At 38.8% G+C, this 27,804-nt stretch overlaps 1 protein-coding gene and 1 pseudogene across 5 annotated transcripts in view; one reads left to right on the top strand and one right to left on the bottom strand.

Annotated features, from left to right (window-relative positions):
- Positions 1-20,246, bottom strand: part of LOC144651188 (uncharacterized) — a 30,200-nt gene extending 9,954 nt beyond the window's left edge. The window contains exons 1-21 of one of the 4 annotated variants that reach the window (XM_078511092.1): positions 19,991-20,246; positions 17,954-18,030; positions 16,290-16,450; positions 14,571-14,621; positions 13,334-13,504; positions 12,835-12,927; positions 12,564-12,638; positions 12,180-12,234; positions 11,694-11,790; positions 10,922-10,982; positions 10,696-10,793; positions 9,484-9,553; positions 8,410-8,479; positions 8,238-8,302; positions 8,031-8,093; positions 7,466-7,536; positions 6,133-7,079; positions 4,128-4,342; positions 1,631-1,739; positions 1,135-1,191; positions 556-667 (exon numbers count right to left, since the gene is read on the bottom strand). In XM_078511092.1, coding sequence (XP_078367218.1) covers positions 556-667; positions 1,135-1,191; positions 1,631-1,739; positions 4,128-4,342; positions 6,133-7,079; positions 7,466-7,536; positions 8,031-8,093; positions 8,238-8,302; positions 8,410-8,479; positions 9,484-9,553; positions 10,696-10,793; positions 10,922-10,982; positions 11,694-11,790; positions 12,180-12,234; positions 12,564-12,638; positions 12,835-12,927; positions 13,334-13,504; positions 14,571-14,621; positions 16,290-16,450; positions 17,954-18,005 — 2,693 coding nt within the window. In that variant the 5' untranslated portion in view covers positions 18,006-18,030; positions 19,991-20,246. Of the gene's footprint in view, positions 1-555; positions 668-1,134; positions 1,192-1,630; positions 1,740-4,127; positions 4,343-6,132; positions 7,080-7,465; positions 7,537-8,030; positions 8,094-8,237; positions 8,303-8,409; positions 8,480-9,483; positions 9,554-10,695; positions 10,794-10,921; positions 10,983-11,693; positions 11,791-12,179; positions 12,235-12,563; positions 12,639-12,834; positions 12,928-13,333; positions 13,505-14,570; positions 14,622-16,289; positions 16,741-17,953; positions 18,099-19,990 lie in introns of those variants that run through there. The other 3 variants (XM_078511091.1, XM_078511093.1, XM_078511090.1) reach the window with 3 other exon arrangements.
- Positions 20,247-20,693: 447 nt separating this feature from the next.
- On the top strand, positions 20,694-26,925 carry LOC144651192 (uncharacterized; annotated as a pseudogene). Its single transcript, XR_013570269.1, has 4 exons — positions 20,694-21,030; positions 21,639-22,303; positions 23,439-24,092; positions 24,336-26,925. The product of XR_013570269.1 is annotated as an uncharacterized LOC144651192 (transcript).
- Positions 26,926-27,804: the final 879 nt, after the last annotated feature.

The following is a 27,804-nucleotide window of genomic DNA, read 5'->3' on the forward strand; positions in this document are numbered from 1 at the left end:
CAAAACGAGACTAGCCTAACCTTGATTTTTCACATTACCGTAAAATAATGATCTAAAAAACGCCCACTCTCAAATAAACGCCTCGTATCTAATAAACGCCTCCCCTAAAGTGCAAAGTTTGTATTAGACGCCCCTCTCTAATAAACGCCCCGTGTCTAATAGACGCCCCCCTCCAAAATCATCTCAAAACCCAAGGAAATGCTCCATAGAGTAAAATCGCGCAATTAAGTTAGTTTTTTGCTTGACTTGGCATCGAAGAGGCCAACAACGCCAACATGGTTGACCCTGATGACGATAAAAACGTCGATATCGAACTATGAACATCATTTCTAGATTTTGCATTAGCGCAAATTGGATTAGTCTCCTACTCACCAACTCTGTTATGTATCTTACTCCACTAAAAAACTACTCATCCTATTTATTTTGTTGACGTTGTTACTATGAAATTGAAATAAACACCTCTCTCTAATAAACGCCTCATATCTGTTTAACGCCTCCCCTAGTACCCAAAAATTTAATAGACGCCCTGGGCGTTTATTAGATCATTTAGGGTACCTTTTCAAAGCAATCACATGATCCATGGGTAGGGCACCATCTTCTTCTCTGAAGACGCTCAGTTTCTCATCAATCTCTTTTGTACTCAGTTTGAATCCGCTCAGGAAAATACCTGTATGTACAGAAGACAATAGCATGACAGATGAACTCGCCTGCTGTCTTCTATACATCTTCAGGAACAGAAACGACAATTGCAACATTTAATACCAACAAACAAACAAAAATAACACAGCACTGATAAACCAATACGAAACTGTGGCAATCGTGAGCAAAACGTGATCGAATTGGTAACGTTGTATGATTGGTCGTCGAACATTTGAAGTATTGCAGACCGTGAACTTTCGCACTCAAATTTTCACCACAAACAAGTACGGGCGAAACATTTAAACCTCAGGCGCTTTCGCCGTATGCATTTGACACATATCAGGATCAATATTTTTGAAGGAGTCTCCTGTATCCAGTCTTTCTGCCATTTCGAACCCGGGATGAGTTGAACTTTCCGCGCGAAAGTTGCCGTTAAGGCCTGCTAAACTTCAAATGTTTGACGACCAATTAACCGCCTTGAACGTGTGAACTTACCCAGATTCTGTGCTCGTTTCGGATCCAAGAGTGTTTTTGCAGCGGGTTTTGTTGGTGCTGTATGAACAAAAATAAACTTATTATTATAATGACACATGAAAACACACTGGTTAGGATCGTTATAGGTAAAACTGGCAAAACTGGTCAAGCATTCCTTCCAGTAATGGAATGTTAAGGTTCATAACTGAAATTCGATTCCATTGTTCGTTGTAGTGTAATTGGGCTGATGTGAAATCATGCATACATACTTTTAGTAGTCCAAGTGAGTTCGGCCTAGAATATGGCTGGTGAAATTGCTCTACAATATTTGGGTAAGATCACCTTAAGTCGCCTTTAGTTGCCATGTTTTTTCTGCCAATTTTGCTTAGGTTGCCTTAAATCGCCTTTAATCGCCCAAAGTTACGGCGACTTTAGGTCCCAGAGAAGGCCTCGTTTTGAAGTTGTTTTAAAATTTGTTTGGTCACTCATCTGCTTTTCTGCACGTTTTATAATTTACCTGCATTCAAGGTTTTTTCCTTTTCCTCTATCTGAAACATTTCTTCAAGTAATTCCAAGTTTATACTCTTGGTGCGATCAGCAACACTCATCCACACTGAGCTGGTTACCTGATCGAAGACAGTTTTAGCATTCATTTATTTTAGATGTCAATATGTTTACAGTGCGATTCAGAAAACTTTGGACAAACGGTTTCCGAAGTTCGTTTGAAATTTCCAAAGTTCGCTACGAACTTAGGAATTCCATTACGAAGTTGTCAATCAAATTGCGAATTTCGAAACGTGCGAGGTCGGAAGGTTGTGAAGTTCGCTGCACGTGAAGTTCACAACTTCGTTTCGAAATTCGCAATTTGATTGACAATAAATTACGTAATGAAATTCCCAAGGTCGTAGCGAAGCTCGGAAATTTCAAACGAACTTCGGAAACCGTTTGTCCAAAGTTTTGTGAAACGCACTGTAATCCGTTTATTTACTACACGCATAGTTACACGCAATAGCAGTTTACAAATACCGTGTTTTCTCGATTAAACGCCGGACCCCGATTAAACGCCGGCCTCGTTTAAACGCCGGATCATGCATAATTGCTAGTTTTTAAAGAAACGCCGGGGGCGTTTGTTCGAGGTCCCGGCGTTTATTTGAGGTCAGGCTAACAAGTTTATATATTCTGTTTGTCACAAATCTCGATTGCAACATAAATTATCCAATCCGTAATAGTGCACCTTTGGGAAATAATCACCTTTGGACACCCAGGGACACTTTTTCGGGGCAGAACGAAGAGAAAAATCGTCCCGCCTTGGCAAACTGCCCCTTGGTTTTGAAGATCGGTAACAATAAATCAATCTGAAAAATTGGCAGAAAATTGCAGTCCTTTAATAAACGCCGGGCCCCGATTAAACGCCGGCTTCAAATAAACGCCGGGTTCACGAAGTCAAGTTTGAAATAAACGCCGGGGACGTTTATTTGAGAAAATACGGTATGGACTCTGTGTGATGTGTTGATCTAACATTTTATGTACAATAACAGATCTCATGAGATTGTCAAAGCGACAAAACTAAGGCGCTTTCCACTTGTCAGAACTGGCCGCCACAGACCGGTATATTCGAGAACAGAATTCCATTGTTAGTCAAATTTGTCTTGTCAAATCAGTCAATGCATAAATATTATACACTGTTGTAGTGGATTTGTGCAAAAATGTCGTGGATAAGGCCTATTTCACATTCAAAACCAACGGACAAGCCGGCCAGTTCTGTTAATTGAAAAACGCCTTTATACTTGGTGTGTGGGACACCCCAGGGATCCATATTCGTTTTTTCTCCAAGTCGTCAGCCGGGCAAGTATGCAAGATGACATACTTGCCCTGGCAAAATTTTACTTGCCCGTTCAAAAGTGAAGAATGGCGACCGTACAACAAGTAAATGAAAAGTTGACTTTTTTGTTATTATCACATGTATGTAACACTGTGTATACATGAAATCTACAAGACAACGAATCTGTTATAATAAAGTTTGATTCACAAGTATTTGTTAATGAGACTCTTTACTTGTCTACCTTGGCTGCCGGCTTACAAATTTCACAAAACATCACGCCCCCAAGCGGCTTGTGATGTTGACGGAAGCGTATGATGGGGGCACAAATGAAAGCCAGGGCCTCTTCGACTGCCACAACGGAAGAAATTAACGCTTTTGCTCTTCTTATTCATATTTGGTTTGTTTTTCTGAAGTGTTAACATTGCTTTTTCTTCTTTGCTGGCGGTGCCACACCAAGATATCGGCAAATTTTGATCAAAACATCAGCTGATGCGATCGCCTCGATCGCCTCGTGTTTTCACGGATGCAGCTGCAGTACAAAATATCAGCGGTTGACAGCTTGAAAATTGAGCCTGCAATGATTTCATTGATGGAAAATACCGCATCAGCCAAGATGGCGGCCAAAATTATGATTTTATCGCAACAGAAAGTTGCAAATTATTTTCTGTTTTCGAAAAGTTATGAATGGATGACAAGTGGTCAGAACGCAAGTAACTCATAAGAAAACTTAATGATTGTTTTTTTTTTTCATTAAGTCAAACTTAAGTCGTCCAGCGGACGAATTTATGCAATCGTTTGGTCGTCCATACGATTTTTTAGTCGTCTCGGACGACCGGACGACTGGGAATATGGATCCCTGACACCCTCTAACATGAGCTGCGTCGTGGATGGCATAAACCTTTTTTTAAACGTTGTTATTCGTAATTTGTCTAATTCCTGGTTTTACTACGTTAAGAAAGAAGCCATTCCTTTGATTTCTTAAATATTATTTGAAGGCAACTGGTTAATCATAAAGATGACCACATTTAAATAAATAAATCTTGACATTTAACTTAAATGTGCTCTTTGGGGTTGCTTTATTTGTGTGAGAACTGAGGAAAACCCCTAATGGAATCGACATCTGTATTCAAATGTCCACCTATACAAAGGACTTGAAATTTAGAACTTAAAGAAATTTCAAAAGCTGAATTACCATTTGTGCCGGTACTTTGTTCCAAAAGAAAGGTCGGAGTTTAACCTTGGACTGGACTGCACAGGCTCTCCCAGGAACACCGTCCAAACCAGTTGCCATCAGGGGAGGGGGTGGGGGCACTCCACCAGGAGGGAGTGGTGGGGGAGGTGGTGGATTGCTACCGGATGTAGGTCTTGCTTCTTCAAAATCAGCAACGTCCCCAATCTCTTCAGAAGCTTTTGAGAAAGACAAGGTAACATATTTAACTAATTTTCTAAATAAATTCTTAGTATAATTCTTAACTATATAATACTTAATTGTTGCTTTTTTCGCGGGAACTAAATTTCGCGAAAATAAAACGGGCATATTTGAGGGACTTGATTTACGCGAGTAGCCAAAAAAACGTTAAAAGAATTAAAAATACGTCAGATATGTTAAGAATAAATTTTTTAATTTCGCGATATTTGAAAATCGCGAAAATTAAGTCCGGCGAAAATAAGTAACAATAAGGTATTTTTAAAAACAGTAAAAATGCGGAACAAATGCTTTTAACAAGCTTTTACAAAACACAGAATATCAAACTGCATGTTTGCTAATAGGTTTCTTTAAAATACAAATCGTTCCTTCACTAGTACACTAGGCACAATAACTTAATTCTGCGGAACGTTGAAGATCATGTATTTAACAGACAGCACTGGTGCTGTAGTTCTTGATTTCCTTTGTACTTTTTCAAGTTGAATTTGTTTTGCTTATTACAAATATACTCTGGCTGGACAATCGATATGTACTGTTACACGTACGAACCAAGGAAAGGGAGCAAAAGTAATGACTGCAGAAAGGCATACAGGATTGTTTAAAACTCATTGGAGAAACCTGATGTTAGCAGAACCACACGAAAGTTATAAAGACCAGTCCAATGAGGAACGAAATTGTTTATGACTGTGAGCACCATGTAAGATTATTTTATAAAAAAACGATAGTAAGGAAATGCAGAAGTCCCTAATATTGAATGCTGTTCATGTCAAATGATATAGTTATGAGCACAGCAGGCACTGATGTTAATTGACGACAAAATTAAAAAAAAAACTCATTAGCTGGCTGACAGATTCTCCACGCCTTCTTCGATTTCCAAAAAGGAGAATAATGTACAGTGTAAGTATATGTTAGATTTACACTATTTAAAAGATAAAAAATTAAGTTGTGAGGTTAACAACTTTAAATTACAAATCACAAGTGGTAACTGTTAAAACTCAACAAAGAAATATAGAGCGGTTAGTACGATTTGGCTTTACCAAACAAAATAAAATTAATAGGTTACAAAATTAGGTAAGAAGTGTCCTGCACAAAGAAAGACCCAAATTGCCTGGATGATGCCTGAAAGGGACAAGAGCAGACTGCTATGACATGTACAAGGGAAGTCAAGATGGAAAGAAGCAAGCAGGATGAACTGAGTGAATGGGGTGAGATTGATTGCCAGTGACAGAACCAAGAGGAGGATTAGCGCGAGGAGCAGTGATAATGATGATGATGATGATGATGATGATGATGATGATGATCGTCATTTAGCCTCCACAACAATTAACCTCTAGTCTGTTAGCCCCCAAACTGAAGTCAGTAAGCCCTCAGTAAGATGATTAGCCCCCAAATAAAATTTGTCTTTAAACTCTGTCATTAAATAATCCTTCTTTCAGTCCTGACTCGGGAAGAATATGATAGTTATCTTGAGGTTTAGTGGACCGGTGTCCAGTCGAGTATGTGAAAGCGAAGCTAGTGAAGCTTTGCTTTGAACATGAAGCAAAGTATAGGATTTTAAGGGCATGTTATAGGTCATGAGTAGAAGAAGAATAATTTACTAAGTTAAAGGCTAAATTTTATTTGGGGGCTAGACGTCTTAGTGAGGGCTAATTGACTTAAGATTAGGGGCTAACAGACTGGGGGCTAATTGTCTTGGGGGCTAAACAACCGGATACTGAAGATGATGTGAATGGATGAATTGCGCATGTCTCTCTAAAAAGCAGACACATACCATGGGTCTCTATCAGTTCAGAACCTTTCTCTTTCAGCTTCTGAACAGAAAGTAACACCACACCTTCTTTTGTTTCTGTCTCCTTCAAAATCTGCCTTCTTTCTTCCATCGCCTTCTCGATATTCTTGCATCCCATCCCACCTGAATCAATTTCCAGCTTGCCATCTGTCACTTCAGTGTTAGGTGCACTCGTCATTTCATGTTTGATCTCCTGAGGGTGCGAAGAAGCAATGTCATTTCTAATGACACCAGAATCACTAGTGTCACCAGTAAATGTACCAAGACTTGCAGGTGAACCAGATTGGCTTTCACCGTCCTTCGTTGACAAAGGAATGTTTTTTATATGAACATTGTCATACACATCGTCCCTAGAAGGAATGACACTAACTGGTTTTGGTGGCTCTTGATAAATATTACTATCATCATTCTCTGAGCCAGGTTTTGGTGGTCTTGGTGGTTTGTGTGAAGACCAAGGCTCGCCAATAGCTGCATCTGAGCCTTGGGAAGACTGTTGTGCTTGAGGTTTTTGAGGAACTATTTCAACTGTTTCATAAGGATTCACTGAAGAGCTGCTACTCCGTGAAGGCCTTACTGGTGGGACAGTTTGTTGGGGTGTGCTACCACTAGATGGCGTGCTTGACATTTCAGAAGGTTTATGAGGGCGTGGAGGTAGCGCAGCACTGTACTCAGAAGGAGACTGCTCGGCAGGTGTTACAGGCACAGGTTTAGCTTTTGACGACCACTGTGGGATTTGCACTGCCTCATAACCATCATCCCTTTGAGGTGGCAGACTAGGGAGTCTGTCGCTATCCTTTCTTCTTGGTGGTGACGTAGAAGTGAATTGAGGTGCATGTGTGCTACTGTCTTTCTGTGACTCTTTTCTGAGTTGAGGTACACTTGCATTCCCTTCTCTTAAAGAGTCCTTTCTGGATTGAAGCACTTGCCTCCTAAAGAAACGAGAAAACTATCAATGAACCTTGTTGTCTATAAACTGTAAAAAAGCACCTGTTCATTTGGTGGTTAAGTCTTTTTACCCTTTTCGGACTAACAGGATCAACATTGAAGTTCTTGTTACTGCTTTTCTACAATTTCTATAATCCTCATTGGGAGAATTTACCTTGTTTGATGCTACCATCTTTTTTAGTTACATAATGCATCATGTAGTACAGAGAAAACAGAAATTGATCACTGCTAGAAATTCCCAACACTCATACTTCTCAGTTACGTCTAAGTGATCAATTTTTCATAGGCCCATTGTAAATTTCAAACATTAAATTTTTTAGGATTGGGGCTCATGCAAAAGTTTCATAAAAGTTTTTGAAAATGCTCATACATTGTCCAAGACAGTACGCCAGTTTTGACTTGTGAATCCAGATTTCGCACCACATCCTTAACCTTCTTGACCTAAAGGAACAGAGGCATCAGTCAAATTTAAAAATATAAAAGTAAAAAGAGCTATCCAAGTAAAGTAAAAATATTACAATAAAAGAGATTAATATGAAAAACTGAGAACTCGTAAAACGGTCTTACTACAGCTTCATATAAAGATCCTTGAAGGACTAAAAAGAGGGTTCTTAAAAGATTTTAACCTGGGGCTGCATTTAATAGCAACAGGCAGTGAGTTCCAGAGTTTGCATGCCCTGGCGGCAAAAATACACCCTCTATCCAGTTCCATGTGATATCACGGGTAGTGCAGGTTCAAGTCCGAAAGTCTAGTTGATTTGGAGGAGCCGACACTGACCCTTTTTTTACATACTTGTTATTACAAACTTAGCATTTGACAACTGTGATGGCATAATTTTGTCTTTATGATTCTCAATAATGCTATCTTAAGTCCTGCTGTGAATCAATGAATTGCTTGTTAAATCAGACCACTCTTTTCAACTATTCTGATATACCTGAACAGTAGCTTGAATAGGTGCATTTACAACTGATAGCACTGATGCAAGCTGCTCCAACTCCTAAACAGAAAAAAGAATAAAAAAATAAAAATAAATTAAAAATAAAAAAAGTAACAGAAAACAATTCAAGGGCATAATTTTACAAACTGTTCTCATGTTCTTATTGTACCATGAAACCACAGAAAGACAGTTAATACAACATACTCTCTGAAGAGTTCTAACAACATCTTTGAGATATTTTTCTTGTTCTGCCACTGAGGTTGCAACAGCTGCAAAAAGCAAGAAGTAATACTCAGCAAATATTTATCATAATCAAGTGAAATTTTATTGTCTCACTTTTAAACAAACATCTAAGGATGTAGAATAATTAAGATACCTGCTTCATCAGGAATAGATGATATTGCTCTTGACTTGCGAAAATTAACTTGAGAAGCTGCAGCTATAGCCTAGGAAAAAAGTTTAATGGGTTAAGAGGGACAATAATATGGGGTGCACTATCTATAGGAGATTATCTTCACAAATGGGAGAATACAGCAGCTGTATTGACAAGGGACCTCCAGAGGCACTGTTTATGAGAGAACTGTTGAAAAACAGTGATTTGCTTAATATTAAAGACACTCTTGCGAAATGCAGACATTTACTTTGAAAGAAACTTTAACTTTGATTCGTTCTTATTTACATGCTGACTTTTATTTAGTTTGCCATTTTGTATTCAAGAACTATCTAGAACAATCTGGAAGTTTTACTGTACCGGTGCAAACAGGTTTTCATAGTTTTTGTGCTCGCGTCAGCCTTTGTGCTCGTCAGCTTTTCTGCTTACGACAGATTAAATTTTGCTGGAGTTTGCTGTGTGACGTTTTTTGCAGCAGCAGAGCTTTTTTTTACTGTGGTTTTTTATCAAGAACTGTCTATCTAAAGGGGCTTTGTATAGGGGTACTGTCCACTGGTAACAATTTACAAGCAGTGAACTTTCTATAAGGGAGGCTACCTACAAGGAAGCCTATTTACAGTGGGACCATTTACAGGGGAGCTTTCTAAAGGGGGCTGTATGCACTCAAGAGTTATGTATACCAGGAACCCATAAGAGCCTGAATGGAGCACAAAGGGTAGCTAGTACATATTAACAGAATATTAATTATTTTATTTTTAATATTATGGTCAGTTTATTATGATTCATGAAAACCTATTTAAAGAAGAAAAGAATGCACCCATTAAATTAGTTTATCTACCTACAGGCACTGAAAAACATTTATAATCTCATGTGGAAGGTTTTTTGGTTTGAATACCCCCCTCCCGATTTGTGAATTCCAGTTACCATAAGCTTTGTAATTTCCTTTGAAAACTTTAGTTTTTAAAACCCCCTAACCCTTGAAATTTCCAATGATCTTCATCAGGGTAGGAGTGGGTATCTCCCAGAACCACATAACATAAAAGCGACAAAGTTGCTAACCTCAACCCAGGCATCTCTTTCTCTTTCCACTGCACTATCTCCAGCATTGTTCAGATTTACAACACGAAAACTGAAAGAATACAAAATAAGTGTGAAAAGCTGCAAAACATTACTAACAATAGATGCTACCCTCACTAAAATGGGAATGTTTTACAAGAACTACACTGGTTACCTGTTAGATATAGAATTCATTTTAAAATTTTACTTTTAACTTTTAAGGCTCTTAATGGCATGGCTCCAACTTATATTAGTAACTTAATTAAGGTAAGGAAGCACGCACGCTATTCACTGCGCTCTATAAATTTAGGTACGCTTTTAGTGCACCCAGAAGGGAAAATGAAAAAGTCTTTTGGTGACAGATCTTTCAGTGTCAGTGTGCCTACACTTTGGAAAGCGCTTCCAGCTAGCCTTCGTAATATTAGTTCTATTTTTAGTTTTAAATCTCGTCTTAAAACATATCTTTTTAAATTAGCTTTTTTTTAACTTTTAGATCTAGTTAATAATGTGTATATAGTTAGTTTATTTTAATAATTTTATGTTTTAATATTGTAATGTATATAGTTAGTATATTTTAATATTTTTAAGTTTTAATATTGTAATGCGCTTTTGCTCATTTACATGTTAAAAAGCGCAATATAAATTCATAAATTAAATTAAATTAAATTAAATTAATTAAATTAAATTAAAATTTAATTAAATTAAATTAATTAAAATGGGAGGCGCGGTGGCCTAATGGTTAGTGCGCCGGACTCCGGATTGAGCGGTCCAAGTTCGAGCCCCGGCCAGGGTCACTTGTGCTGTGTTCTTGGGCAAGACACTTTACTCTCATAGTGCCTCTCTCCACCCAGGTGTATAAATGGGTACTGGCGACATAATGCTGGGGGGAACCCTGCAATGGACTAGCATCCCATTCAGGGGGGCGTAGAAATATCCTTGCTGCTTAATGCTACAGAAACTGGGATAAGCTGTGGCAGTAGTCGCCAGCTCCAAAATTTTAGTCTATGGCGACTAAAATGGTCTTAACTTGGGGGGTTGTAAAAGTTACTCTGATTGTGCTATTGCTGAATAACCAAACACAAGTCATGTGAAGGATCCCTGGCGTTCTTTAGCTTGCCCTCTCTCAGTCCTTTTCTCATGTTGCATGCAGCTGTAGGTTCTTTTTCTTGAAGCTGCACTGTTAGGTGGGATATACAGTTTTTTATTTAAACCTACCTGTATTCCTTTTTGCTTGTGATGATGATAAAAGCATTGTGATCCACACTCTTCACTTCAGCTAGTCCTGGGCCCAGCTTGACTATGTTCAAAGCAGTCTGCAAGCACAACAAATGAATAGAAGATATGTCACTTGTTTTAGACAATAAGTACAAGTTGTAAAAGTTCTTTTAGCACAAGAAAAATGTTTCCTCTTAGGAAAAAGTAACTCAAGCCAAATTATTACCTGGTTTTCTTCTCCAATTTTGAAATATGACAATTCTCCTTGCTGGATGCGTAGCCATCGTCTGGTGAAGAAAATAAGAATTTTATCAGCCAACTAATTTGAATATTTAGACAAGAAAGACAGTATTGCCTGGGATGCTGCTTAAAAGTCAGGAAGGTTTGGTCTAGAATAGGATACGATTTACTAGAAAACTGCTTTTTGGGCAGGTATTATTAGTCTAGACTAAGAAATGACACTTAAAATTGTTACATAAATTGAAATTCAAATGATTGGGACAATTTTAATTTAAGAACTATTTAATTTCAATAAGAATAGAAAGTCTGGGGTAGGGTAGGGATTTGTGGCATGTAGTTCATGGGTTGCAAAATGCAGCTGAGCATAGTCTTAATAAATAGGGTGAGGATTTTGGAGTCCCAGCGGCACATCCCCATCCAAAAATTTTCAGACTATCCCCACCCGGGGGCAAGGAACTAAGCATCCCCTGGGAAATGATCCGGAAGCTAGGCTTAAGGAAAGCTTAATAAAAGGCAACAAGTATGAAATGTGGTTTCCATTTACTGATTTTTCATTGATTTGCATTTAATTTTTTTGAGAAGAACTTTTAATTTGTGTTGTGAAGGAAAAGGCTTTTTCCTAGTCTCAGTGCATCTGCTGACACTGTAATTTCTTTCAATTGGTTATATACTTAAATTCATGCAATGCCTTGTGGACGTTTGCCATCACTTCCCTTCAGTACTGTGGTCTAGGTGACTAATCCAATGTGTTTTCTTACCTTGGCCACATCATGAAGGCAGCACTGTGACCTTTCTTCTCAATCTGCCCTTCCTTGATGATTTTTGCCGCATCCAGAGATGGTGCTATAAATTCCCCTATTCATATGAAAGAACATCATAAAGACTCTCTTGGAAGAGTGGGAAAACATGTGCGAGCGAGGCACAATTTTGGTTTTAGCCCTGATCAGCTAAGAAAATGGTGTGAGATTCTTAAACCAATCACTAAGTGAAGTAATGCAACACCAAAGCAAATGAAAATTACTGTCTACACTCAAGTGAAAACTGCTCCATCTTGTCAGTAATTGAAATAAAGCTGTATCAAATCTTGTAAAATATGTGTTTTAAGCTGGTGAAAAATCATGGTGACCCTAACTTTAGAGAGACATCTAAATCATATCTCAACTCACAGAAATTGTATTTTCAACTAATTTATCACTTATTTTGAATTCACTAGATTAAGGTGATTAGGAGCTGCAGTAACTCACCATCAAGTTCATCCCCTCTGTTCTGCTGTACAATGGAGTCCAGTAAATGACAAATCTGTTTAAAGAAACAATTAAGAGTTTGGATTTAGACTAACTGATTTAACTGATAATTAAGGTTTTTTATATTAAATGTCTATGGAATAATTACAAATAAATGTAACTCAGGTTGCTATAAATAGATTTTATTATCATAACCATTTTGTATTAAACCTAAAGCCAAACAGTTAATTTAAATAAAGAAGTAAATCAACTGAGGAAGAAATGATTACTATTCATAACTCAAGTTGATAGTCTGATAATTTCTTCAGCTTAACCAAATTAACTGTAAGTTCATCAAGGAAATCATTATCGCATGTCTTAAAATCAATTTTAATTTATTCCCACCTTATTCTTCTCCTCAACACTGTCTGCATCAAGTTCATAATCGCTGTCAAAATAGATGTAAAATCGCACACCATCCTGAAATTCAGAATAATTAATTTTACGGATCAGTTCTTTAACAATGCAACAGGAAAGTTATAAATAGAACATGAGAATGAACATGGCAGGGCATTTGATCTCCAGTTGCTGGGTTGTTCTGGCTACAAAATCTTTTTTTTGGGGGGGGTCTTTTAAAATCTCTCTGAATCAGTTTTAAATTGTGTATGGGACACACCTCACTGTCAAAACCTCTGATGTCAGTGAATGCAAATTTCTTGTTTCTGTTTCCTTTCTGGATGATACACAGCACTTTTTCTTGAAAGTCAAACTAAAAGAGACAAGTAGAAACAAAATAATTGTGAGACAACCCTTTGCACCCAAAATACCCCCTTTTCACTTTAATTAGATAACAAATGTTATCTCTAGGGAATTATAGAAGTTGACTGTTTTTTTGCGAGGTTAAAGGGGAGATGAGTCAGCTTCCATTTGGTATTTTCTTGAAGGGTCACACACATATTTACAGTGGTTCATCACAGGAACTGGAGTAGATCTTCATTATTAATAAGTCTTGTCACACAATGTAATTTGGAAGACCTGATCACTGAATGCAGTATGGAAGGTGGAGGGGGGGGGGAGGGGTGGCTTAATAAAGCTTTTAATTACAACAATAATTATTTACTTCCATCTGAATAATATAGTTGTAAGCAACAGAACACATTTATCACAAGTCAAACCTGTAGAATTCTTCTAGTAAGACTTGTCCTGTCTCTGCCATACTTGTATACTCCAAAGTTAAAGATTTTTTCATCTCCATTCCCATCATCATTTGTCGGTTCAGCAGCGGCAGTCATTATTCCAAGATTTTTTGCTTGTTCCATAGCTTCTTCCACAGATAATATTCCTTCCTAGTGAAAAAAGTAATCATTCGGTCAAATACATCGGGGATGGCGCAGTGGTGAGAGCGCTCTCCTCCCACCAATGTGGCCCGGGTTCGATTCCTGAACTCGGTGTCATATGTGGGTTGAGTTTGTTGTTGGTTCTCGTCTCTGTGCCTTGCTCTCGGGGTTCTAGGGTTTTCCTCCCTCCACAAAAACCAACACTTCCAAATTCCAATTCAATCAGGAATACACAGCCACACAAGCTTCTAGCTTTAAACCTCACCGTGTCTAAATAAAGGTGATGTATTTATTTATTATATTTTATACAGTTACTTTCATTCAGTAACACACTTACTCTTAAAATTAATTGTTTGAGCCATAATCTTGATTCGTTCAATCATATAGCACCGTAGCCAAAAGAAAATTCTCACTGAGGCAATATCAGAAAAGAAGCATTTCTTTTATGTATATATAAGGTATTTTTTGAAATACATACATGTAGCCCCTTACAAAAACCTTAAATAATAAAATTATTTCAAAACTTTACCAAGGCAAGTCCCCCAGTTTGCCTGTTTCTAGCTACGGCCATGCCATAGCTTTGGCATTGCGATAAGGTGATCATATTTAAAGGGACTATGTCACAAGGATTTCGCAGTTTTTTGATCTAAACTGTTCTGAAATAAGTGGTAGGCAAATCTACCCATGAAAATCATTGTCTTTGAACATTAAATGGAAGATATAACCTTTATTTGGGGAAAGAAATCAATCTTTGGCTATAAATATTTTTTGAAGGCAGGCGGAAACGACTTGAAAACGTTGACTAACGTTTTCAAATTGCAATCCATTTTCTTCTGAGCCACCTGCAGCCAAACCCGCTTTAAACAGTTTTAGTGCCCTAAAATAGGAATATTGTTAAAAAAAATGGACCTTTTTCAGGTTTCGTACGACACAAATATAATTTTGGGCTGTTCAAAAATCTGTTAAAATCTGTGACATAGTCCCTTTAATGTTTCCCTTTAAATCAAATTCATATGCATTTGCACATAATCAGGTCATCTAAAACCAGCAAAACCAAAACATTAATAATGCACACCTTCACCATCTTCATGATTCTTATTCTTTCAGCATCACCTTCTTTGACTTCCTGCAAAATGAATTCATAACTGTTAATCACTGTAAATCATAGCATCAATACTCTTTAACATATTCCAGTCGAACCTCTTTAATACAGACAGCAAAGGGGCAGGGAAAGGGGTATAATGGTCCTTGAAATATAATGAGTCTCGGCAAATTTTAGGTGAGTCTCAAAATCTCGCCACGCAAACTAGCGTCTCGGAATCTCGAGCTCGCAGAAAGTAAAGCTCTCGGAATCTTGAATTTTGCAATTTGAGTTTCCGAATCTCGCAACAACAGTTTATCTGTTGTCACAGAAATCTGAATGAATTGTCACAAAACAACAGAAAATCAACGAAAATCACGAGAAACTGCTCGACATCGCAATCGCTGTTGTGATATCTACGCTTGGACAAATAATTCTATCTAGAAATAATTTTTAGTACGAGACATAGAACAGACAGAGAGCTACAGACTGCTGTAAAAGTCTTGCGCTCGGATTTTTAAATCGCGGTGTCTCGGTCTCGGATTTTAAACAAGGGTCTCTGCGTCTCGGTGAGTCGCGGATTTTACCATTCTACACCCCTAGGGAAGAGTGTCGGTATAATGGAGGTGTCCGTACTACAGAGGTAGAGTTTATACGAATTTTGGTCTTCTTCTGCCAAATTAAACTGTCCGTAATATGGAGGTGTTCATATTATAAGGTGTCTGTAAGGAGAGGTTCGACTGTACTACTCTTCCCCAGTCACAAAAGACTAGTAAGTATTAAAAAAAACCTGACATTAATGGGGTTATGCAACTACCACACCCTCCCCACCTCTCCGCTTGCCCTATCCCAGAAGCAAGTCATTTCACATCCAGAACTCAAAAGCATCTGGAAGACAGATTCTGAGTTATATTTTAACAAGAAAAATTTGAGATTTTCCTATTTGATGATGTATAAAACTTTACAAACTGAGGCAATTTTTTGGTAAAAATTCCATATACCTGTATACCTTTTCCCCGAGACAAAATTGTGCAAACAATCTTTTTTAACCCATTTGTGATCAAAAAAGCATATAAAGACATGGCATGAATTTGTATATATAATGAAGTATGAGGTTAAAAATACAGAAATCCTGTCCATTTTTGAATTCATGCGATTTCAAAGTAGCGTTGTGTAAGCACATTTTATTTATTACGAAAACGTATTTTTTCAGAACAAGTTAGTGCCCTTTGGTTAATTTTTGGCACTCTTCAGATTAATTAATCAGGGGCAATTAGCAGTATAATTCAAAGAAAGCTACCGATTTTAATACTGGGCACTTGGACACCCTTCAAAACTGTATTCCTTTTATTAAGCTACCTTATTTTGCCCAAAAAGTCAGGGTCAGGCTTCATAAGCTTATACCACTTGTATAGGGTATACGTATACTTAGTTTTACGTTTCGCCTGACTGAAATCACGTTCGTGTCAACTATAATTTCAAATTTATAAGCTTAAGTTGACTATAAAAGCAACACATTTAAGGGTATGGTGTAATATCAGTTCACGAGAAAACGTACAAAGGTAACTTTAGAATTGCTGCTTTCTTATTTATTCAATAAACAACCTGCCAAGTTTTTATTTCAAGTTTTTTTAAAAAAAATAAGCTTAACTAAGTTTATCAAAGACTTAATTCCACCCCCAATTTTAAATCAGATAATTATGTAAAACTTACTTCAAAAGGTTCCTCTGGCATGGATTCCTGGTTCATTGGCCGAGTAATTATAGTTCCCTTTCTCTGCGTTCCCTTGCTCAATGAAGCCAGAAAACTGCGCTTCTTTGACGTCCGAGGACTGGCTATAGCATGTTGTTGCACGGCTCCGCTCACACTCAAACCTGTCAAAGATGGTTGCACGTTCGTAATCTCTGAATATTCAGAGCTCTCCTGGGCGTTATGCCGCGTTGATTCGTCTTGCCATTTATGAGACATGTTCAACAGCTTATCTAGACCACAAATTGCTTGACAAACCTCCGTTAAATTTGAATGAAATCGAGCCAAAACATACTCAATTGCAATCTCTATTGATCTTACAAAATTTGTTTCTCGAACGCACGCGGTTACAAAGCTTTTTACGTCAATCACGCCATCGCAACTCAAGGGGAGGGGGAGGGGGTACAAAATGGGGCCATTGCGTTACAAAGACACGATACAGCTTTCGCGAAGGTAATTTAATCGAAACAGATCTAAATTCTCTAGTTTGGTTACATCTGGTACATCTAGGCTGTTTCTAAAGCGTTTACGAAATAGCCTTAATCTCAAGAGTCTCCTTTACGATTTTCTTTTTACGCCGTTGTGACGTCATGTATTTTCAATATTCGCAAACGGCCACAAAAGTCAATTACTTTTCAATTTTCGGACAAGAAAATAACTCTAAAGGTAACTTCTAAAAAGATTCAGCAAGAAGAGAGATTTAATTATTAAAAACACAATTTTCTTCATTTCTTACGTGCTTTTTGACGGAAACTTGGCTTCAACAACTTCGACGAGTTCGGGACGTCAGAATCCATTTTGTCGTAATCTGCAGTTTTCTACTGAACTGAATCACGTTACGAAAAGCTCACAAACCACCCATCCGCTCAAATATTGACTGCAAAGAACATTATCATCTTCTATTGCAGATTAATACAAATATGGCCCTTGGTGTCTACATATATGGAATAATCGGTGACCTCCTTTTTCCGGAAATTGGGGTGGAGTGTGACCTTGTCTCATAACCGGATGGGTATAGCTACTGCGGAAGAAGTCTATACTAAATTTTAATAGCTCCTACCTTTGATTACGGCTCAAAGACAAATCTTATCGTCAACTTCTCGTTCTTTTATAGTTTTTTATTGATTTTCGGCGTTACAAGACTGAGAATCGGTGCGTGACGACTCAAAAAACAACAAAGAGACTATCACGTTACAACAGACACAAGGGGCTATCTACCCCCGCCCTGTGCACATGTCCTTCCTTTTTTTACATTGTTTCTCGGCCAGCTCTATACTGCGTGCGTTACTGTTACGGATTGGTTAATCTATATCGTTCTACTGAAGAAAACTAATGAGTTTGTAAATCGAATTCGAAAGTGCACTGATTGATTTTAAAACTGCTCTGTGTTCTTGTGTCTGTCGTGATTTACTGTGTTAAGGAGATCAGTGGAGGAACTACGAGGAAAGGAAATGATTTCCTTTTCCTTCGCAACCCACTTCCAAGGACTGAAAAGAACTGCTAAAAGGCATGTTTTTTTATGATTGGGCGATAAAAATATAGTAATTGTACGCGGATATTCCATAATCAGAAACAGAACTTGCGCATACGTATCACTAAAGAGTGCTGGGGGTCCTGTGGCTACTCACCATTTTCGTACTGTCTGTCTGGACACAAATCCTGAGCTTGTGCGTTTCCCATCTTCTCGTCTCCTAAAGGATCCCAGCTGAGTTTAAAAAAATTGTTCTCAGTAATTTGTCGACAGAATGCTTGGAACCCAGGGAAAGTGTTTTGCTATTTAAAAAGAAAGATATAATAAGGCGGTAAATTTTACAACAATGTGACACAGGAGTTTTGTGACTAAGTAGTTTTGTGAACACGGAGGCTAACACATCTTTTGGAAAGTGAGTTGTTTTTAGCGTGAGTAAGGCCCATACCAAGATTGCCCGTACACATAGTTTGGGGTGTTTTGATCTTAAACGTTCATTTTCTATTCTTTCTTTTCTCAATTCCTTTCCGTCTTCTATTTGGTATGATATGCCAATGGAGCAGTAAAATAATATCGTTATATCGAGGAATCGTTTTATCGAAACTCCCGACATAACGATATGGCCGTAAAATAACTAAAAATAAGTAACGTTATATCGGGGTAAACCTAACAAGTACTTTTTACTGCATATCTGAGAGGAGGATAAAGAGAACAATTTGGATAAGAAGGCTTAGGACACAGTATTTCGTATATCATCGTACAAAGCCGCTTTTAGAAACGTTAGAGTTGACTAGATTACCGTAATGTTATTGCATTAAATTCGATGTTTTGCAAATCAAATGTGACTGTGTACTGATAATATCGTTATTTCGGGAGGATTTTACGTTCGGTATGCTTAATTCTCATCGTTATATCGGGAATATCGTTATATCGAGGATCGTTATATCGGGGTTCCACTGTACTTATTTTGTAGACATTCTAATCATTTAACGTGATGTAGCATTTCATCAAAAACGGGAGAAACAGCTTGATCGATCTCGTGTTCCCAGGAAAGTGTCTGTTGCTGGCGCAAATCTCTTATAATTAGCATGCGAAGCAGGCGCCGTAGTTTCGAGCGTGCGTTTGGGAAACGCGAAAGGCGCGAGGGGCGCACGCGAGAAAAAAATTGATTTTTCTTCGCGTGGCCTCCTCACGATCGCGCTGTGTTAAAATAACTAGGCAGGCTACAAATCTATCAATTTATCAATTATTCCAATTCTTTCCAGTTTGTGAAGCACATAGCGTGCTGGGATACGTGAGGGAGGTAGGAGAATGCGAAATGCATGCTGGGGATTCCCCCTTCAACTTTAAACATAGCCTTGCATAGCTTTGGCCTTCGAGGTAAGGACCCAGTCACAAGTGTTGTGTGACCAAAGTCTTTTTATCGCTGTTTATAACAATCGCTAACTATGTAGCAGTCACACAACTGTTTCTAGTTTGCATTGCTTCCTCCTACTTCCTCCTGCTGTTATCACACCGTTCCCACAGTCATACAATAGATGATGAATACAATCTTTTTTCGCCGTTTTCATCATAACAACTTCCCGTTTTAAGCTTGGAAATCGATCTCTTCTGAATGAGGTTTGTTTATATCAATGCTGGGAAATATGTGAACGTAATTAGGTTTCAGATATGTACTAATTAGCACAGGACTGCAAGAGATCTAACCAGCCTTACTCACCTACTAATATAAAACCAAGAATAGAAATAAAGCCGGATCTATGGTGGCATAATTAAAAATAATGAAGATCGATTTAGTGAAATTAAATTATTATACGCGTAGTAACTTTTTTGATTGCGAATGTGACCACCAGTAAACATTTTATCCAGTCGGCAACCTACCGTTAGCGATAGTTGAAACCCATTTATTTTTGGCATTCTTGAAACTAATCAAAACAATAGCGGAGCGAATTGATGTGTTATCTAACCGACCAATTTCCCTCAATTAATACATGCACCGATAAAAAATTTGCTGAATATAGAAGACTTGTGTGGAGAATTTATACGTTGACTTTCTCGCACGACTACTTTCAATGATGAACTGATGAACTAAAACTCACCGTTGTATTATTGAGATGCGTCAATACGGAAATTAAAACTTTATCATGTTTCAACACTGGATTGGAATCAAAAAAGTGAGCTAGACATTTAAACATACCACTACAAATGCTGCTGAGTATCTTCAGTGTCAATTCGGTCTAATTCACCCCGAATCGATTTCCAGCTTCGTTGTGTTATCTCGACATCAGCCCGCCAGCTTTTTACGACCCTTTACCACTCGGAAACCTAGAGAATAAAGAAAATTAACTTCCTTTACGCTATTTTTCTTTTCATTTATACGTCCAACATCTCGAAACATCGTTCCTCTACACTGCTTTCAAAACACACGAAACTGAAACTTTCCTTTGCTGACGTTTAACGTAAACACTGGTTATATAAATATAGAATTTTATAATGATATACAACTGACCTGGTTGTATTATAGGTCACATTGTGTTGGTTGGAATATTTTCTTCAGCGAAACCAAGTTCGGTAACTAAACATTTAAATCGTGGTTTGTAACCTGTTAACGGTGGTTAACCACGAAAAATTCAATTTCCATACTTGTTTACTTTTTTCCTGATTTTTTTGTTGACTAATCCAACCCGGAAGTAACGAGAAAACTGTCCAGAAATTCAGTTTAAATTTATATTGACATATTATATTCAAACAGTTATTTCGAAGGGACATACATTTTCTCAGAAACTTAGATATCCTCTCTGAAAGTTTACAGATACAAATAACCGGAAGTAAACATACGCTGAACGGGACAAGTGACGGCCGGCTAACTTCCGTCACTCAGGGCTAACCGTAACCAACCTCTCGGCTTGAGATTACAAATTCCTTTGTGACGGCCATTACAAACATTGGCTTTTGTAAATGCAATATTTGTGGCTGTGTAGGACTGCAAAGCTAAACTAATTGGGCAAAACATTTTAATTTTAAATCTGCATGATTTCACAAATTCCGACGTTTGTTTGTCACGCCATCTTGTAAGGGGTTCGAAGCCCGATAAGGCCCTGGGGATGAGGACTGAAATGGGGGTTCGCAGGAAACATGGCTGCCGTTCAAAGAGCTTTTCATGTGTGGAACATTTTCAGCAGATATCCATGATTTCCACTACAGTTGGTTGTTTCTATACAGCTCTAAAGCTGTAAGGTGTGTATGGTGTAACTAAGATAAATAATGAATGCTTTAATCTTCAAGATCTCGCGGTATAAATGAAATAAGCTTGCGTAAGCAATTATTCTTCCTCGGTGTTTTTGGCATTTTTTGATGGCGGAATTGTTTCAAGCCTACATAATTATTCTTTAACTTTTTCTCACTTGATTCCAGAACGTTAACTTTAACTTTCTTCGCCATGAATTGTAGCTAATAAAGAGTTGAAAGTCATTTTCTTCCACGCTGTTTTCCTGGGGACTATGTCGATTTTTAGTGGGGTGAGGGGGGGGGGGGGGCAATGTCGATTTTGGGGTAGGCATGACATTTCCTGTTGGGTGGGGGGGGGGCATAAAAAATTCCATAAACAGGGACCCACGATGTTGGATGATACTGCATGGCCACTCATAATGCAGTGGTTTGAAGATGAGAATAAGTAACTTCTCTCCTTTATCAAATCCAAGCAAGATGGGGTAGCTAAATTCTAGGAGGGGGGAGGGGAAGGCTGGTGTTCTGACGTAAACGTCCAGTGGATGTTGTTAATAAGCAATTGGGAATATGTCGACGGCCCCCTGAAACTGGTGTTTTTCCTTTTATCTTCTTTTCAGATCCTCTCAGATGGGAAAAGTTGAAACAAATTCATAAACTAATAAGGTGATGGTCTCTGACGAAGAGAAGAGATGGCTTGTCATTGGAGTTGCCATGAACAAAGTAGCAGCTCCAGTATTGAGAGATTTTATAAAACAAGGAATGGACATGTATTATGTAAATAACACCTACTGCCATGGTCTGACAGCACCTTGTAGCCTGAAGACGCTGACTTATCCTCATGTCAATGCTGATCTCAACCTCAGAAGATTGAAATTTCAGAATATCAACAACAATCTTCACAACCATGGTAATCGTAAAAACCTCTACAACTACAACATCAACACTTCAGTAGACTTGGCCAAGTTGTTTCTTCCTGATTATCTTGCTGAGTTTTCAGCCTTTGATGAGTCATTGGACATGAGTGCTATTCTTCGCCTGTTGGGATTTAAGAATCCTGCACCTATTTTCCCATCTCCAAATCCATTGATATCTATCCAGACTTCAGCTGATGATGTCAGGGAAAATGTCAGGAACAAGTGGGGCCATTGTAATGTCACTGACTGGACTGAAGCTTTCTTTAATGATTGTTTCTTCAAGCTGGAGACCTTGGTGAAAAGTCTGGGACTCACTGCTGGTATGGAGAAGACCACTTTAGATCAGCTACTTGATTGGCAAACAAAAGGTAATCATTGAAGATAGACATTAATACAATGATCAAGAGAATTCTCACATGCTTATTGGTCGAGAGCTATCATTAATGAGAGTATAGACTATGGAAACCATGTAACTTGTAATGCAGTGTAAGACATTAACTTTGCAGTGAAACCACTCTTCTAATGGCTTGTAGTTCCACTTGAGTTTTAAACATTCTATACAAGTTTGACTATAAAATTGAGGGATTGTACTAGTACTAAATTTAAATGTGGCTAAATGTAATTTAGGCTAAGTTATCCTCGAAGCAATGCTCTCCAGCAACCTTTCGATGCACGAAGCCCGCCTGCAACCTTGGCGGTTTGCTGGGGTACTCTGTGATGCCTATACGCAGTAGGCCCTTACCGCTGGCCGCTTAGAGTTCGGGGTGGCCCCAGGGCCTTCGCAGGGGCTCTTCATGACCTTTCACGCAGCGTGTTGCTCGCTATCATTTGCAAGCTCATTTCGCTAGCACAGTTGCTCGCAAGCTTCGCTATTTTTGCCCGGCCCACCCTTCCTCGGGTAGGTCTTAGAGCCTCATGGTAGGTTGGTAAGTATTCCACTGAGTCCTTCAGTGTGACCGTGCCCAGGTGGGTGGTGGCCGCTTCAGGGTTACCATGGATACCTCCTTCCCTGCTGTGCATCGCCGGGCTCCACCAACCTTGAGGCACCAACGCCCAAGCTCATCTATTGTTGATGAGTTTAAATGCTCTTTTCATTACAATGCTGCATTACATAGCCACATGCCCAACAAATACAACCTTGTCTGCATAACCACATTACTGATACCTGCCAAAAAGCCAATAAGCTTGTACCATATGATTGTAAAATAAATTAGTAACACGTACAGGAACAATACTGAAAAAGTTTGAGATGGCCATAAATATAAAAGAAACAAACAACATATCGGACAATTAGCCAAAGGTTCCCTTTGCTGATTTCGATATCTCTACTGATTAACCCCATTAAGGACATTATATTTATGTGTATAAAATGAAAAAAAGGTAATTTATTTATCTGTTTTGGAAATTTATGTGCATAAAGTATTTTATACAGCTAAAAGCTAAGTGCACGACCACTATAAACATATATAGCAAAAGATAATCATTCTTTGGTTATATTTTTAGGCTGTCATTTGGTTATGGGACATGCTCTAGACAAAACCCTACTATCTCTGGTGCAAATAGAAGTGAAAAGGATGATCACAGACTTGACGCTGCAGAGTGCACAGCTTTCGAAAGTTCAAGGGACAGTTTCTGCCCTACAAGATCAGTTGTCATTAGAGATAGCCAGGTTAAATGAGCATGATGCACGCTTAGACGCATTAGAAAAAGAGCTTCAAGAGGACATGGAGAGTAGAAGAAAAGAGGTTGATGGAATCTTGGAAAGACTTGTCTCAACAGAGAAAACCCTCAGTGAATTATTGAAGAGAGTTCAGGGAGTGGAGGAAGGTCTTGCTGCAACAAATGTTAAAGTGGAAAAACAAGGGCTAGGTCTCGCCAAGACAGATGACGAAGTGGAGCGACTGAAAGAAGGTTTTGCCAAGACAGTTGACAGAGTGGAACGACTTAAGGATGGTTTTACCAAGACAGATGACAGAGTGGAACGACTTGAGGAAGGTTTTGCCAAGAGAGATGACAAAGTTGAACGACTTGAGGAAGGTGTTACCAAGACAGATGACAGAGTGGAACGACTTGAGGAAGGTTTTGCCAAGACAGATGTCAAAGTTAAACAACTGGAACGTGAAGTCAAGGGTCAGAGGATGAAAGATCTCAATCCAGGTTAGCTAAATAGCAAGACAACCACTTGTGTTTCTGCTACTTGTGAACTGCAGCTGCTCTCTAGTGCACAATGTCTCTGATTAGTTTCCCTTATTATAAATAATACTTATACCCCTCTCCCTCTCACACTCTCTATGCCTGTTCCTGTTTCTATCTCTTTCCCTTCCATTGTCCTTCTTCCCCACTTCTACTGTCATTTTAACCAAGGCCCTTTATTCATCGTGTCTTTCTCTCTCTAAACAGAGCGTTCTCCTGTCAAAAGTTTTGATGTGGGAGCCTGTCGAAGGAAACTTGCAGATCATTATAAGAGAGCTGCCACAGTGCCAACCTCTGTGTGGTCGAAGAAATCTCTTGTGGACATTCATCAGATCTACACTCGACTATCCTGGGTAAAAGAGGAACAGAGCCCAGCTGGGTCTTCAAATTCTGAGCTGAGCCATTACACAGATGTCTTTACTGCAAACAAGAAAGGAGTAGTACCCAAGAGGATACTCGTGCAGGGTCAGACGGGCATTGGAAAGAGCACATTTGTGAAGAAACTGTCCGTGGACTGGGCTGAACTTGATGACGAGAAGATAAAGGCTGAACAGGGGAGGCTCAAAGATGAAGAAAACAGCAGTGAAGATAAGGAAGAAACGAGTCAATATGAATCCCTGTCAAGTGAAGATTATGAAGGCACATCGAGTGAGAGTGTTGCAAACACAAGTGGAAACCAAGAAGATGCCCTGAAAAAGTTCGAGATCCTTCTAGTTATTAATCTGAAGGAAGTTTCCAAATGCCAGAACCTTCCAGATATCATAAGCCACTCGCATATTTTCCCAGAGGAGGAGACAGCCTTGACAGAAGGCCTGCTAAGTTACATCACCAAAAACCAAGAGAAAGTTCTGCTGGTGTTTGATGGCTATGATGAGTACCGCTGTGGAAGCAACTCTGACATCTATCAGATATTCAGAGGAAATAAATTGAGAAACTGTTGTGTTTTGATAACAACTCGAATTTCCAAAGGTGGCGAGCTACGGGAATTTAAAGATGTACAGGCTGAGATCACCGGGTTTAGCGAAGAGGACAAAGAGGCCTTTATGACCAAAATGCTTGGTGGCAAAGCAAAAACACGGGAGCTGATAGCTACTCTTTCATGGAAAAAGTTGACAGACCTGGCAAAAGTCCCATTGCTTCTTCTCTTCTTTTGCACTCTGTGGAAAAGAGGAAAGTTTGAGAGTTTTCCAGACACCAAAACAGAGTTATATACGGAGATCGTCCAGTGTGTTCTAGATTACAGTCAAGGGAAACGTTCTCCTGCTCACTTTGGTAAAGTAGAAGACTACAAAGACATCCTGGCTGAAATCGGAAAGGTAGCTTTAGAATGTCTTTTGAAGAGTGATCATGCATTCGAGTATGATCAACTGCCTGATACCATCCTTAGCGATGAAAGTGTTATCATTGGCTTGTTACAAGTTACCGAGGATTCAGAAAATCAACGCCCAGCAGGGATGGTCTCCTTTTTTCACAAGAGCATTCAAGAGTTTTTAGCAGCATGGTACATCACCTACAGATGTGTCCCTGAAGAAAGTCTCGGTGGAATTGAACAGCACGCCGGCACCTTGGAGGATTGTCAGGCCTTGGAGAATGTCTTTCAGTTTGTTTGTGGTTTGTCTAAGAATGGGGCAGTGCAGGTTTCCAAGCACTTGACATCAGTCAGAATCTCTGACCCAACACTGGATTTGTCAAAAGCAGTACCATTTGTTGAAAATGAGACGGATGCAATACGTTTACCGTGTGGGATCAATTATATGAGGCACAAGAGGTTTGGTGACTTTGTTGTCAATTGCTTTCGAGAAGTTCACTCTAAAGCTGAATTTGTGACACATTGCTCTCATTGCACTGGTGGATATATCCTAGATACCTACCCGTTGAAAGAACATGCACCGAAGGTTGAAGATTTGACTCAACTGACGTATTCCGGGGTGGTCTTTTTTTGACAACAGCAGGATCTCATACCTGTATCAGTGGCTGATGTTTCTGGATTGTCAGCATCTTCCTCTGAGAATGACAGAGAGTTCTGATGATTTTTCAGTTGGAGACTTTTTAAGACGTTTTTATACTGTTCAATGTTTCCACGGCCCCGATTGTTTCAGTTCCATCCTTTTTTTCCGTGATGGTCAGTTTCAGTTTTACATATTAACAGATTTGGACCTGGGTCGTGATAACCATGCCACTCTATTTACTGAAACTACTACGATATCTAATCCATGTCACTCCTCAAGTTTGCATCCAGAACAGCTGTGCCTGAAATTCTTAAGAACTCTATGTTGTCGCAACAGTCTGAGTAGCCAAACAATGAAAGATCTTGGTACAATGATCAGAATTTGTGACCATCTGAATAGTATTGAGTTTATCGACAGTGACGACACTATTTGTGATCTCTTGGAGCAAATACCAAAGCCCAGTACGTGTTCTTTAAAGATTGGTCGAAGGCACGGCGGTACATGTATTCTGACGTCAGCTGGAGCAGAAACTCTGGCTGGCTTGTTGCCAAGATTTAATAATGTCATCAGTCTTCACCTTGGCTTGAATGATTGCTCTGACTGTTGCAGCAGTGGACAAACTGGCTCCAAGTATTGCGCACAAAACTCTAAAGGAACTGTCAATATGCGGAATACACCTGACTCATACGGCAGCCATGGCTCTCGCTCAGACACTTCCTGAAATGTTGTCCTTGCAAAGCCTCTATTTAAAAAAAACATGGAAGCAGTTTGCAAGCCAAAGTCATGGACACGCTGTTCAGCGGGTTTTACAGATCATTGCCAGTGGAAAATTTTTCTTTCCAATATTTCAATGTGAGGGGTTGTCTTACCACAGGTAACCAAAGCGTACTATGAGAGTTTGTATGGATGTACTATAAAAGCTTGTATGGATTTGAAATAAAGTTGAGAAAAATATCCCTTTTTACCGGTGAAAAGTTATAATGAAACTTTAAACCTTACCTGGTGTCACGTTTTTGTTAGCCTGCATAGCTGGCAGCTACGCAGGCTACGTTTTTGTATTTCTAGTGCTTTAGAAAGTCATACGCGCGATTTTCGTCTTAACCGTCTGTAGTACGCAACAGACGGTTAAGACGAAAATCGCGCGTACGACTTTCTAAAGCACTAGAAATACAAAAACGTGACACCAGGTAAGGTTTAAAGTTTCATTATAACTTTTCACCGGTAAAAAGAGATATTTTTCTCAACTTTATTTCAAATCCATGCAAGCTCTTGTAGTACATGCAGTACATCCATACAAACTCTCATAGTACGCTTTGGTTACCTGTGGTTAAATATGAATGAACGTGACTTGGATGGTCTGCAAGAGAGCTTTAGATTCATTCCTAATTTGTTTTCTCTAAACCTGTCAGGCATTCCACTGGGTCATTCCTTAACATCTATTGTGTCCCACCTCACTATCTTGCCAAGACTTGCACACCTTCGCCTTAATGAAACAGGTATCTCCGAAGAATGTATTCGAAAGGCCTTTCAACAGGTGCACTACCCCTGTCTCTGCTTTATGTTTACTGGGAGAAAGGAAGCATCTTTATCAGCAACACGTAGGATGAGTTCCTTATTCAAAGGAAACATATTAAATATTTTCTGACTATTTGTTTTTCTGAGATTTTAAATAAAATAATAAGTTAAACAATTTTAAATCAAGGTAATTTCACTTTTAATGAAGAAGT

This window comes from Oculina patagonica, chromosome 4 (assembly GCF_052425735.1).
Source record: "Oculina patagonica isolate OP01 chromosome 4, crgOcupat, whole genome shotgun sequence".
NCBI classification, from domain to species: domain Eukaryota; kingdom Metazoa; phylum Cnidaria; class Anthozoa; order Scleractinia; family Oculinidae; genus Oculina; species Oculina patagonica.